The sequence below is a fragment of the Gymnoscopelus braueri genome, assembly GCF_963280865.1.
Source record: "Gymnoscopelus braueri genome assembly, chromosome: 1".
Lineage (NCBI taxonomy): Eukaryota > Metazoa > Chordata > Actinopteri > Myctophiformes > Myctophidae > Gymnoscopelus > Gymnoscopelus braueri.
In genome coordinates, this window is record NC_137603.1 from 26,416,617 (window position 1) to 26,429,149 (window position 12,533).

A 12,533-nucleotide genomic window follows, 5' to 3' on the forward strand; every position below is an offset into this window, starting at 1 on the left:
AATGTTATTGCCATAAAAGAAATCAATGACGAGAAACGGTGAGAAATAATGTTGCATATATTGCATATGGTGATGACCTACAAGGCACCCCATCACCTTCAGGATATGATCCACCCCTTCACCCTTTGTTGCACACTTACTGTAGATAAGATAACATAGTAGGACTTCTGTCCTTCCCTTCCCTATGACACCCTGACCAAGATCCATGCATCCTAGACTCTTCTCCCTGCTCCCCCTTAAAAGGATCCCTGGATAATAAGCCAAATATGCTTTAATACATTATAATTGCCCTCTAGAACTAAAATACAAATAATTAAACACCTTAAATATTGTATTTATTTTAGAAACCGTTCATATTTTACGAGGGGCAATGCCCGTTGCAAGTTGATGATGTCATTTGTCCATGTGTGGTCTAGCCCTATGGAATTGGTGGAATGCATGTGCAAACAAACATATTTGGAATATTGATTTGATGCTCATATTAACCTTAGGAAGTATTAAGTTGTTTTTTATTTTCACATGCATTCCATAAATTCCATAAGGCTAGACCACACATGGACAAATGACATCATCAATTTGCCACTGGCATCGCCCCTATTGAGTGAAAGATGAACTATTTCTAAAATAGATAAAATATTTAAGGTGTTTTTAATTTAACATTTTAGTTATAGAGGACAATTATAATGTATTAAGGCATATTTGGCTTATTAGCCAGGGATCCTTTTAACGCCATCACATTTTGACAACAACAAAAAAACACGCATCCTCTGATTTTATATACTGTCTCATAAAAGTGACATTGACAAGAGGTATTCCACCTTATAGTTCAGTACGTTTACTATAGATGCAGCTGCCTAATGATTATTTCAGACAGCAAAATAGCACAAAACAATTTCTGTCTTGTGGGGTTTGGTCATGAGAGTCATAACTAAATATTGGAGGTCCCACCCAATTGATAGATGCATTGTGGGTACGTCCGTTGTCACGTTGTTGGTTGTTAACTAAGCTGTGTTTCCACTTCTAGGGACCATTTGCTGCACCATTGGATAGCTCTGCTTGCAGACTGTCCAATCACTGTGCAGATGTACGAGGATGCTGCACTGATTAAGGACCACTCATTGGTCAATTCTCTGATCAGAGTGCTGCAGACTCTGCAGGAATTCAACATTACCCTAGAAGCTTCACTTATCAAAGGTGTTGGTGCTATCTAAAGCCCGCCATCTTTGCAACAGATGGACCTGACCAGGAAGGAAGATCACTGGGGACCACTAAAAAGAACAATTAAACCTTTTTTATGCAGGAAGAGACTTGAACAAAGGACGTTTTCTGGCTTATATTAAAGCTACTGTTACATTTGCCATATATTGAGTGCAATGAGCCTTTCAAGATATGTTTTTATCCTCAATAATGTTGCCGTTAGACGTTAAAAATATGTTTTCTATTATGATTCATGGTTTTCACATTAACAATAACCCACTTGTGCTATACTGTTTTATCGAAAGCTAAATATTTTCATTGTTATTGTGAATTGCGGACAATGGCTATATTTAAGGGAAATGAGGAACAAAAACTGTTAATATATTTTCAAAGAAGAGCAGTATTATTTTGTTATGTCTGTCATGTTGCTTGCTCTGTTGTCAACTCAGATTCCAATGTCATAATGCAGAGCTTGAAGCAAATGATGTAGAAGTATGCTTTATAAGTATGTATATGGCAGGGGTAGGTGTTTTGAAGGGTGGAGGATGATTCACCTACGTAAATAAAATGGTGTGTCACATTTTGGGCAATTCTTGTACTTGGAATTACTTGAGCAGGGATACGGTTCCGCCTCTCATGACAACAAGACGGTGTAGCTAATATGCCTGAAATGCACAATTTATTCAGTCAGACAGACAAGAATGATGGCCAAGTCATTGCTTTACATTTTTGACATGTCCTCCACACAGGACTCTGCCCATCTTTTGATGAAGAGTGACTAATAATAACCTTCATGTAGGCTAAATACCTCTAACCATTCCTACCCTTTTATCATCATAGTGACTCCTTACACTGCATCGGCTCTGTTTTATAAACAAACCATTGGATATTTGCCAGACTCTTTAAGATCTAAAGTACATTGATCATTGGAAAACCTAATGTGACCGTATGTGGAGCAAACAAAATACAAAATGTTCCTTTCCTGAATTATCATCATGGTTTCTGCTATGCAAAATTCAGAAAAAAAAGAAAGGGAAAAAAAGGTTAACCCCAGATCTAGTTTATACCATTATCAATTGACATCCTCTAGGTAGGCTACATAAACCTGAAGTGCAGGACAAGAGTGATATTAAGATGTGAAGGATGTCTTTCCTCCTGTGCCAACAATGTCTCAGCTGATTGTGTTGTACTTGTCTATGTACGACCCTTATGAGCATCTTGGGAGATATATATTTTTGTTTTCCAATACTGTTGTACATTTATTGACATAAATGTGTAATGTAGTGTTTATTAAGTGAGCAACCGTGTACAGTGTAAAAAAATATATATAAAGAATAAAGCATCAATAATGCACATTGTACAGTTGTACTACTTTTAATGAGATGTACGCCAAAATGACCCTTTGCACCTTTGCACCGTAAAACATTCACATTCATCACTTGCGTCATTATGCACTCCACCAGTGGTGTAAAGTAACTAAGTACATTTACTCAAGTACTGTACTTTACAATTACATTACAATTTTCAGTACTTTTACTACTACTCCACTACATCTCAGAGACAAATATTGTACTTTTACTACACTACAATTATATGAAAACTTAAGCTACTTTGTAGATTTTGATTATTATTACAAAACATACATTAACCACTTCAGCCCTATTTAAACTTTGGCTAATTGAAAATAGCCGATCTCGGGGCATTCTGGGCTTGCAGATCTGCTATTTTCAAAAGATTTCTGATAACTTCTGAAACGGGACATTCTGCATAATGACTACTTTTACTTTTGGTACTTTAAATATATTTTGATGCTTTTGTACTTTTACTCAAGTACATTTATTACCAGACTTTTACTTGTAACAGAGTATTTCTACATTACGGTATTGATACTTTTACTTAAGTACAACATGTGAGTACTTTTTCCACCACTGGCACTCCACAACAGCGGCTTGTAAAAATGTAAACAAACTCGTTCGCGCCATGTCAAGTGGGCAGTTTTATTTATTTATTTTTAAAACCCATTGACTAGATGCATTCTGGGACATCGAGTGTAACGGTGAGGTTGCAAACAGGACTGAACACTCTTATTTCACTACACTACCCAGAATTCAACGTTCACAAACACTACGCACGGACGACGGCGATTGGTCGAGCGCGTGTTCAAAAGATACCGTTGCGCTCCTTATATGGGCCTTTCTCCGCGCGAGCCTTTTCATTCCGTGTTTTTATGCTAATGACATTGTAATCCCCAGCTGTATGCAGTAGTAAGGCATGCGCAGTGCGCGGTGTTGCCATGTCCGCTTATTATAAGCGACTTTGGGCTTTTTCTGTAAATTCGCTTGTAAATATTGGTTAAATGCTTGTGGGTTGCGTTTTTTGGGCTTGTTTCTAAAGTTGCTTATTTGGGCTGGTTTCCTAAATGTTGTTGTTCAAACCAGTGGTTCTCAAACATTTTCAAGTCAAGAGAACCCCCAAATTAATATGTATTTGTCTGCGGACCCCCCCCATCTAAAAACATTGTATGCCAGGGACCCCCATACAAGATTTGTGTTGTTAAAATGTCCAAATCTTGTTGTTTTGAAGATTAAAAAAATAATTAAAAAAAACAGATCCTATAAGCTCACAACGCGTCGCATATGAGGTTGTAGATCTGCTATTTTCAAATAGCCAATGAGGGCTCCTTTTCATAGACCAGGGTTGCTTCTTTCTCTCTCAAAACCTGGCAACGCTAGCAGTGCGTCAAACATATACTACTACGGCCGAAGATTCAAAGTTTCTGGTGGTCGCTAGGTAAGTCCGCTTTTATGTCCTCTCCTAAACATAACAGTAGACTGGCATCTTTTATTGAATTACCAGAAGTGTGACTTTGAGTGTATCTGTGTGTAGTATTATTATTATTATTATGTATGTGTGTGTGTACGTGCACGGATTGTTGCTTGCGCGCAACACACACAATGGGGACGGAGAGAGCGTGGCGTGGAGACGGCAGTTAGCATGTTAGCTAACAACAATGAGCCGTGTTTGGCGCTCCTCTAGCGGGCAAAAGTTTGAATTTAAAGGGATGTTGTTGCGCCGACGCACCGAAAATAACCTATTTAAATGTTAAAACACTTTAAAAAAAACCACTTACACACAGTGTGCGCTTCAGCTGAACGAAGTTTATGTATTACATGACACGAAGCTGCGTTCATTTGATGTTGAACACATTCCAACAACGACTAGCCCCGGGTAGCTTTTTGTTTGTTGACTTCAAAAAGAAGCGGCTGACCGCTCTCTCTATCCGTCGTCCTGTGTGACCGACGGACGTTCTAACTATCTGTCTGTCAGCCCCCCGAAGTCACCAAACCTTTTTCAGTTTATTGATGTTTATAAATTTTTGTACACATGATGTTTTCCACGTATTAACAGTCAGTTAATACAGCATATTTGTAATTCAAGTCCGTGAACTTGCTGAAGCGTTCGACGTCTGGATTTTTCCCCCCTCATAGTTTTGAGAATAAATGCTGCTAATTGTCCCAAACGTGACTGCAAAAGATTGCTTCTATTTGTTTCAAAAAGCTTTATACCCTGTGTGTATAATATAGCATGTTTATAATGACGCAATGTGACATAGCTCTGTTTAACACAATGCTGTACCCCATCCAAATGCACTTTCTCCATTTTCTTAAACGGGTTTTTATTACATTTTGACACTTGCTTTGGCAATGTAAACGTATGTTTTCTCATGCCAATAAAGCCCCTTTGAATTGAAATGGAATTGATTGCAATGTCGCTTGTCGATAAGAACTGATCTACGGTCAAAACAAAATCATTTTTTGGCTTGAAGATCTGTTTTTATCGGCAAGCAGCAATGACGAGATTTTAAATTGTTTTCTGTTCTGTCATTCCCGCGACTTCTATTACAAATTAGCGTCCCCAAACTAATGATAAAACTAGATTTTGTCATTCTCAAGTTACTCTTCAAGTTATTTTACGTTTATTCTCAGTATAATTATCTGAGTGCAGTGTTATGTATGTGACGTCTTTTTTTTTATTATTGTACATTTATTTTAGGAAACTAATGCTTTTCTGGTGTATCTGGGGGTACCGCCCCTTTTCGTCACGGGGATTTATTTGTACACAGTAAAATCCTCACAGGTCCGCTTTGGTTACTGTACATTTATACCAGCGGGTTTCAACCCTTCTCATATCAAGGTCCATTATTTATTTGGTATTTGAGCCACGGATTAATCACCATTTGATTTTGATGAGATTTTAGCCTCACAGACCCAAGACTTTAGAATATTTTGTAATCGTTGGATAAGATTTTGTCCACAATTCCATGCTGTATTGATGTGGTGCCATAGGAGAAATAACAGGCGAACGTTGATCAAAATAACAATTCTTTAATTAGATGTTTAACAATAATGTAACTCTTGAGAGTGTAAAATGAAACCAAGGTTCATTTTACGCTCAAGAGTTAAAGATCTATAAGGGTCCGTTAACTCCACTTGGTTTTCAACTCTCCATCATTTAGCTGGGGACCACCTGGAACCCCCTCAAGGACCACTGGTGGTCCCTGGACCACTGGTTGAGAACCACTGATTTATACAATCTGAGTTTCAAATGGACACTGTCTGTGGATTTTACTGTGCAGCTGTTCATACACTTGTGATGAGTTGATTGACGTGGCAACATTGTTATTGATGAGTTGTTTCTACTCTCAGGTTTTTCCAACTGCGGAACACAATATGTTTGGTTTCCACAAATCAAAGATCTACCGAAGTAATGACGGATGTTGCATCTGTAAGACCAAGTCCTCCAGTTCACGTTTCACAGACAGCAGTCGATATGAGGAGACCTTCAGGCTGTGTTTTGGGTGAGGATTCAGATTTAAAGGAATACACGGTCTGATTTGTACACTAACCTGCTTTGATGAAGAAAAGTGTGTTTCTTGTGTTCGCATTCAGTTACATTTGTGTATGTAGACCTGGCATCCTATAGTGTGTGTGTGTGTGTGTGTGTGTGTGTGTGTGTATATAGTTTCAATGTACAGATTATAGATTTTTTGATATTATACCGTTTAGACTGATGATAAGTTCTTGGTTTACGTCTACTAAATGCCTAAATTGTGTTCATTTTATCCATAAAGGTTATCAGAAGATCGAGAGGGAGACATCTGCAATGCGTGTGTGCTGTTGGTGAAGAGATGGAAAAAGTTACCAAATGGCTCCAATAAGAACTGGAATCATGTAAGTATTGGGGAAAGGTTTTTAATTCACCCATCATCGCCCAGTTTGTCTGATTGCTACGGCACCTTGGACTGGCTAATGAGTTTGTAAATGTAAACAGGTGGTGGATGCCAGAGCTGGACCAGGGTTCAAGTTGACCAAACCCAAGAAGATCAAGAGTGGTGATGGGAAGAGGAAAGCCAAACTGAAGAGGCTTCATATGTTGAAGAGACAAAGTAGGTGACTTGTTGTTTTAAAGTGGTTGACTTACAAATTTAACTTCAGTACCACTGTCACTAATACGTAGGGGCTAAAACCTCAAATTAACAAATGTGGTGCAATGTTGTTGGATATGTAGCAACTGACTTCACACCTCAAACCAATTAAACATAATTTATAAAAGTCTTTGATCTGATATAAGCCCCATTTATGCTACCTAACATTGAGTATGTGTATGTATCGGTACACAGTGTAGTAGAACATATGGCCTGTAATTATACATCAATCGAAAGTAGGTAGCTGTTTATTTATTTACCATAAGTATAGAAAAATGGTGCCCTATCCTGCCCTCTAGTGGATATAGCGGGTGGATGTCCATTTAGGCATGAAGGACACAGTGAAGTCTGTGAGCATTCTGAGCAATGCCACTTGCATGGGATCATGTACATGCATAGGTGGTACACAAACAAAACCGGAGTATATTGGGACCCGTTGGTCAATTGATTATGTAATGCAGTGGTCCTCAAAGTGTGGTCAGCAGAATTAGTTAATATACCATCAAAATCTGTTGAACTAATTTTCACAAAATATTTTGGTCTTTGACATGGAAATATTTTAGAATCACTGCTCTAATAAATATTTTCCCATGTTTGTTTGAAGCAGACTCTGATGCCCACAGCACCACCTCCAGTATGTCTCCGTCCAGGTCTCCCAGTTACAGCAATCAGTCGGATGATGGCTCAGACATAGAGTCCAAACAGAGACGCCCCACTCCTTCTGCCTTCAAATTCCTTGACCGCTCCTATTGGAAAAGGTACATAACGTCACTGCCATTAAACAATGTAATTTCATTGCCATCTGCCCATAATTTTTCTGTCTTTGCCAAATTAAATCACACTTTTTTTTTTATAAATCTTCTCTCCAGGCAAAAGGTGTGCTGTGGGATTGTCTACAAGGGACGTTTTGGAGAGGTGATTATTGATCCGCGGATTTTCAAGCCCTGCTGCAGCTCCAAGAAACAGAACACACTGGTGGCCACACAAGTGGCCACACACCTTCCAGAAGCACTTCCTCCGCCACATCCAGAGGACCTGAATGAAACTTGGTGATTGTTTTTGTTTCTGTATCTTTTTACTTAAAAAAAAAAAAAAAAAGGATTATCCATGGCATCCAGCTGGCTTTGTCTCCAGTGGCAGACTTGTCAGGCTGCCAGATCCATTCCCTTTGTTAGATTAATGTATATAGATGTTTTTCTGTGACTATTTGAACCCCAGCAAAAAATTTCACATTTGCCAAAAATGGCTGATCTACAAGCTCAAAATGCAGTGCGTTTGAGCTTGTAGATCAGCTATTTTTGGCAAAGAGATTTGGTGTAGTCGGGGGAAAAAGTGGCCCAAGTTGTAACTCAAGTCCGTTTCACTAAGACTACAGGGTTTAAGTGGTTAACTTCTCATTCCTTTTTTAATGTTTTTTTTTTTGTATAGAATTTATTTTGTTAACCTTATTTTACAGAACAAAAAAAACAAAAAAAAGGTTTTTATACGGGCATTAGTATACTATTTATAGTAGGTAAAATTCTATGGCCTCGAGAGGCTATCCATGTCTGATCATGAAATGTTTCGTACTTTTGAAAACTTTTTGTATTAACTGACCAACGTTTTGTAAAGATTTTGTTACTTTTTCATACATATCAAGGCTGTTTCTATTTTTTCTTAATTTGTCAATGTTTGCTTACTCATGAAAAACACCAGCTTTTTCTAATATCAGGTAATTTTTATTGCAGTGGCAATGTGTGATGCTTGTATGTTCTATGTGCAAGCTGAGACTTGTAGGATTTTAGTATATAACGGGCTATTAGTGACGAGGATCGTTAGTGCACCTGTCCTATGAATTTCATTTGAGCTTTTAAATGTGTGCATATATGCATGCATAGTCTCCAACATTTTCACAATTTAGCAGACAACTGCACTGTACATTATAAACACATTTTAATTTGCTTATAAGCACAATCTGCACATTGATAATAGATGGGGCTAGACCATGCATGCTGTTGGAATAACAAAAGTGCATTATTTATTTGTCTTTTGTACAGACTTCCACATGCATGCTGAGCAGGTGTGTTTTATAGTAATTTGTAAATAGACCATTTCTTTGGTCCATCAGAACTGTTAAAATACATGACTGGCACACCACTAATTACCCACAGAAGGTTTTATGAATTTAATTTTGGTGTTCCAGAAAAGGGTGAACATGGCAGGCTTAATTTCATGTTAAGCTTACAGTATGTCCAAGTCCATATTCCGCAAGTCTTCATAATTCTCTACACTTGTCTAGTTAATCTTATGGAATGCGAGCCCCAGCCTATACATGGAAATGTTATTTATATACATGTCTGTAGCAAGTATGAACAGCAGGGAACGGCTAAAGCTTTGCAATGTGTGCATAGGTGGGGGACCCCCTTTTGGCTGAAAGCAAATTCAACGTAAAACATGGCTCATGTCCTCATCCTTGTTTCTAATATGTTATTGAACGTGTATTTGTGGTCACTCACTGTGTGTTTATCATTCAAAGCTAAGACTATGCAGATATTTTGATTGTGAGAGGTGACCTAAGTCCTTTGTTGCGGTATTTAATTTCTTGGCCTCAGGTGTTAGATTCTGACTAAACCAAATCAGCTTCTAATCTAAAGCATCCATTTCCTCAGCAATAATTAACATTTTCCTCAAGATGTTTATAATATTGTATATTATATATATTAAAAAAAGCTCTGATTGCACGGTTTTAGCCACATAATACTGTCTAAAAAAAACGGTTTTACTTTGTGACCCAACACCAATTCTTGGGTTAGAAGGCAACAAGTCTATAACAAAGTGCTCTAAAAAATGACCTTTCTGCCACAGGGTAGTTGTATGCTGAACATTCGTCTATTATTATGAAAGAATTGCTGCTTTTGTAAATGGAAATTAAGCTTGTTTTTGTCCTTAAGGAAATGCCATATTACTGTTTCGTAAGGTACATTTTGGGATATGAGGTGTGCCTTAAAAATTGCATTATGAATTTCAATCTCATGTAATTTATATTTATTTATTGCAAAACCTTTTGTAACGCAAACTTAAAAGTAACCATAGACCATGTCGACTCGTTTTAAATTTGTGCACTTCTTTTGAAGATTTTTTTTTCATTATGCTATTTTGTATACTGTATCACAGCCAGTAGTTCCGTACTGTAATAAAATCACAAAAGATAAGTTCTGTCAGACTTTTATTTGCACCACTAGGTGGTGCACAAGTGTTACAAAATGTGCAGAAGTCGTTGTTGAACATCTGCAGTGACTAGTAAGAAATGTAAAAAAAAAAAACACTAATTGATTTATTCCCTATCATCCCTACATGTAGAACTTTTGGCAAAAAAAGAATAAGCATGCATTATAGCGCACCGCACACACAGGGCACACAATGTTTTACTTAATTCAAAATTTACTTTAGTAAAAGTACAAAAGTATTGACATCAAACTACTTAAAGTACCAAAAGTAAAAGTACTCAGTCATTATGCAGAATGTACCATTTCATAAGTTAAAAATATATATTTTGAAAATAGCTGATCTACAAGCTCACAATGCCTGCATCGCGACGCATTGTGAGCATGTGGATCGGCTATTTTCAAATGGTTGAAATGTATAGTTTCTAATAATCAAAATCTACAAAGTAACTAACTCAGTTTTCAAATAATTGTAGTGGAGTAAAAGTACAATATTTGCCTTTGAGATGTAGTGGAGTAGGCTAGAAGTAAAAGTACAGAAATTGGAAATACTCCAATAAAGTAAAAAGAATACCTCAAAATTGTACTTAAAGCCTACAGTACTTGAGTAAATGTACTTATAGTTACTTTACACCACTGCTCCCCAGTGATTAATAGCCTAGGTTTATACAATAGGTATATTCCAAACCTGACACTGACCATTGTTGAAAGTCTCCACAAAAGTGTTTAACACTGGAGTGTAAAATAGCCTATAAACAAAAGCCATGACTTCCACTGTTGTGTTTTGTTTTTCTTTTCGTTTTCACAGTTCTAAGCACATGCTGAGAGAGTAGGAGGAGAAGTAGACCTAATGAAATTCTTAAGGTTTAGATGAACTAAGTCAAATGTTACTTTATTGCAGGGAAAGCACTGCCAGAAAGTATTTACATTACCTTTGTGTAGAAAACACATTTTCTCTTCAATCTGTTTGAATGTCAAATTCAATTCCGTGTAGCAACAACAAATATAATGCCTATAGGCCTACTTTTTTTAGTCTGTGGGCGCGCCTCTCTCGGGCGCGCGTACACACACACACACACACACACACACACACACACACACACACACACACACACACACACACACACACACACACATACACGCGCGCGCGCATGCACGCACGCACGCTCACGCACACGGTCCTTTCTCTTTCTAAAAGCCCTTGTGAACAGATTGACAGGCTGTAGAATGAGAATGAGGCGGCCACTCGGTCAGGACTCCAGCAGAAACGCGTCCTTTCTGGGAGACCGGAGACTCTAAAGTGCGATCATAGTGATCATATCACCATGGGAGCTGTGCGGATCTCAAGGGACTGGTGTTTGTTTTTGGACTTGTGTTTGTTCTTGCTCTTGTTAAATACTCGCCAAAGCGCAGCGCTCGCACACAATCGAGGTAAGGTTAGGTTTTTTTTTCTCCAGTCAAGGACTTTTCTTTTTACGCACCGCAAGATCTGCGCGCTTGTTCCACCAGTTTATAGTTCTAAATAGCTCGTGATTATTAGCTATCATTTCTATTTATTGGCGATCCCTGTCGTGGAACTTGAATAGGCACTTGACTAGACTGCATTTTGGTATAGTATTTTTTGTTTAAAATGCAATTTATTCGATTTTGTATTTCGATGAATTGAATATTTCGATGAATTGAATACACAGGACCCCAATGGAAACAAGCCCTAGTGCTTTCTTGGGTTTAACCCTTTTAGCATCCTTTAGTATAGAACTGTACTTTCTGTGCTCTTTTTGCAAACTGTTAATTAAGTATGAATCAATCAATCGATAGCCTATTATAAGATTTAATAGCAATATATTTCCGTGAACCTTACAAACTGCTGGCTATTGTTGATCACCAGTGTAGTTGACGTTTTTACTCTTGGGAAGGGAATCTTTTGAGATCTGTTCTGGACATCTCATCATGATCTTAAAATCCTAAGAAGTCTATTATTATTAACTCGGAGAGTGTAAAAATTAGGCTACCATCTATACACTCTCAGAGTTACAAATGGAACACAGACCAGAATCAGATCTCAGTTTTAATATACTTATGATACTTTGGTGTTCTGTCTCATGTATTTAAACAGATCCATGTGCAGAGGAAAGCGATGGCTGTCACATCGATGCTATTTGTCAGAATACACAAGGCTCATACAAGTGCACGTGTAAAGCTGGGTTTAAAGGAGATGGCAAACACTGTGAAGGTAATGGTCTCTTCTCTGTCGAGGTCTGTCTTTTCAACAACATGGATGGTGACCAACCATCTACAAGTAACAGCTTTTGCAGAGACTCGTAATTGAATGTAGAATGTACATATGGGTTAAACACGGTTACACGGCCTACTCAGATTTATTTTTACTTGAGAAAATAGCAACACCACAATGTAGAAATTAAAAGTTATGCATTAAACATTTTAGTTGAGTAAAATTACAAAAGTGTTGGCATCAAAATATATTTACATACAGTTCCAAACATAAAAGTACTCATTATGCAGAATGGTGCATTATTATTTTTTATTACTTAAATGTTGCAGTTGGTAATTGTTGGGGCTGATTGTATTACTGTGCTGCTGGCTAGCTTAACCTAATAATACATATAATGTATCAGTTAATTTATGTT

At 37.6% G+C, this 12,533-nt stretch overlaps 3 protein-coding genes across 5 annotated transcripts in view; all 3 read left to right on the forward strand.

Moving 5' to 3' along the window:
* The window catches only part of dennd5a (DENN/MADD domain containing 5A), a 45,074-nt gene extending 42,519 nt beyond the window's left edge, over positions 1 to 2,555 (forward strand). Inside the window, exon 23 of the mRNA XM_080434188.1 lies at positions 1,025 to 2,555. Coding sequence (XP_080290314.1) covers positions 1,025 to 1,211 — 187 coding nt within the window. The 3' untranslated portion in view covers positions 1,212 to 2,555. The remainder of the gene's footprint in view (positions 1 to 1,024) is intronic.
* Positions 2,556 to 3,924: 1,369 nt separating this feature from the next.
* sinhcafl (SIN3-HDAC complex associated factor, like) lies at positions 3,925 to 9,874 on the forward strand. 2 transcript variants are annotated; one of them, XM_080435581.1, is made up of 6 exons: positions 3,925 to 3,987; positions 5,904 to 6,055; positions 6,329 to 6,428; positions 6,529 to 6,643; positions 7,287 to 7,440; positions 7,552 to 9,874. In XM_080435581.1, exons 2-6 carry the CDS (start codon positions 5,928 to 5,930, stop codon positions 7,733 to 7,735), a joined length of 681 nt encoding a protein of 226 aa, XP_080291707.1. In that variant the 5' UTR covers positions 3,925 to 3,987; positions 5,904 to 5,927; the 3' UTR covers positions 7,736 to 9,874. The 2 variants fall into 2 exon arrangements, with proteins under 2 accessions (XP_080291707.1, XP_080291708.1); XM_080435582.1 differs by having other exon boundaries at positions 7,290 to 7,440.
* A 1,227-nt stretch (positions 9,875 to 11,101) lies between these two features.
* Positions 11,102 to 12,533, forward strand: part of scube2 (signal peptide, CUB domain, EGF-like 2) — a 22,215-nt gene continuing 20,783 nt past the window's right edge. For both annotated transcript variants that reach the window (XM_080434749.1, XM_080434750.1), the window contains exons 1-2: positions 11,102 to 11,316; positions 12,002 to 12,118. In XM_080434749.1, coding sequence (XP_080290875.1) covers positions 11,211 to 11,316; positions 12,002 to 12,118 — 223 coding nt within the window. In that variant the 5' untranslated portion in view covers positions 11,102 to 11,210. The remainder of the gene's footprint in view (positions 11,317 to 12,001; positions 12,119 to 12,533) is intronic.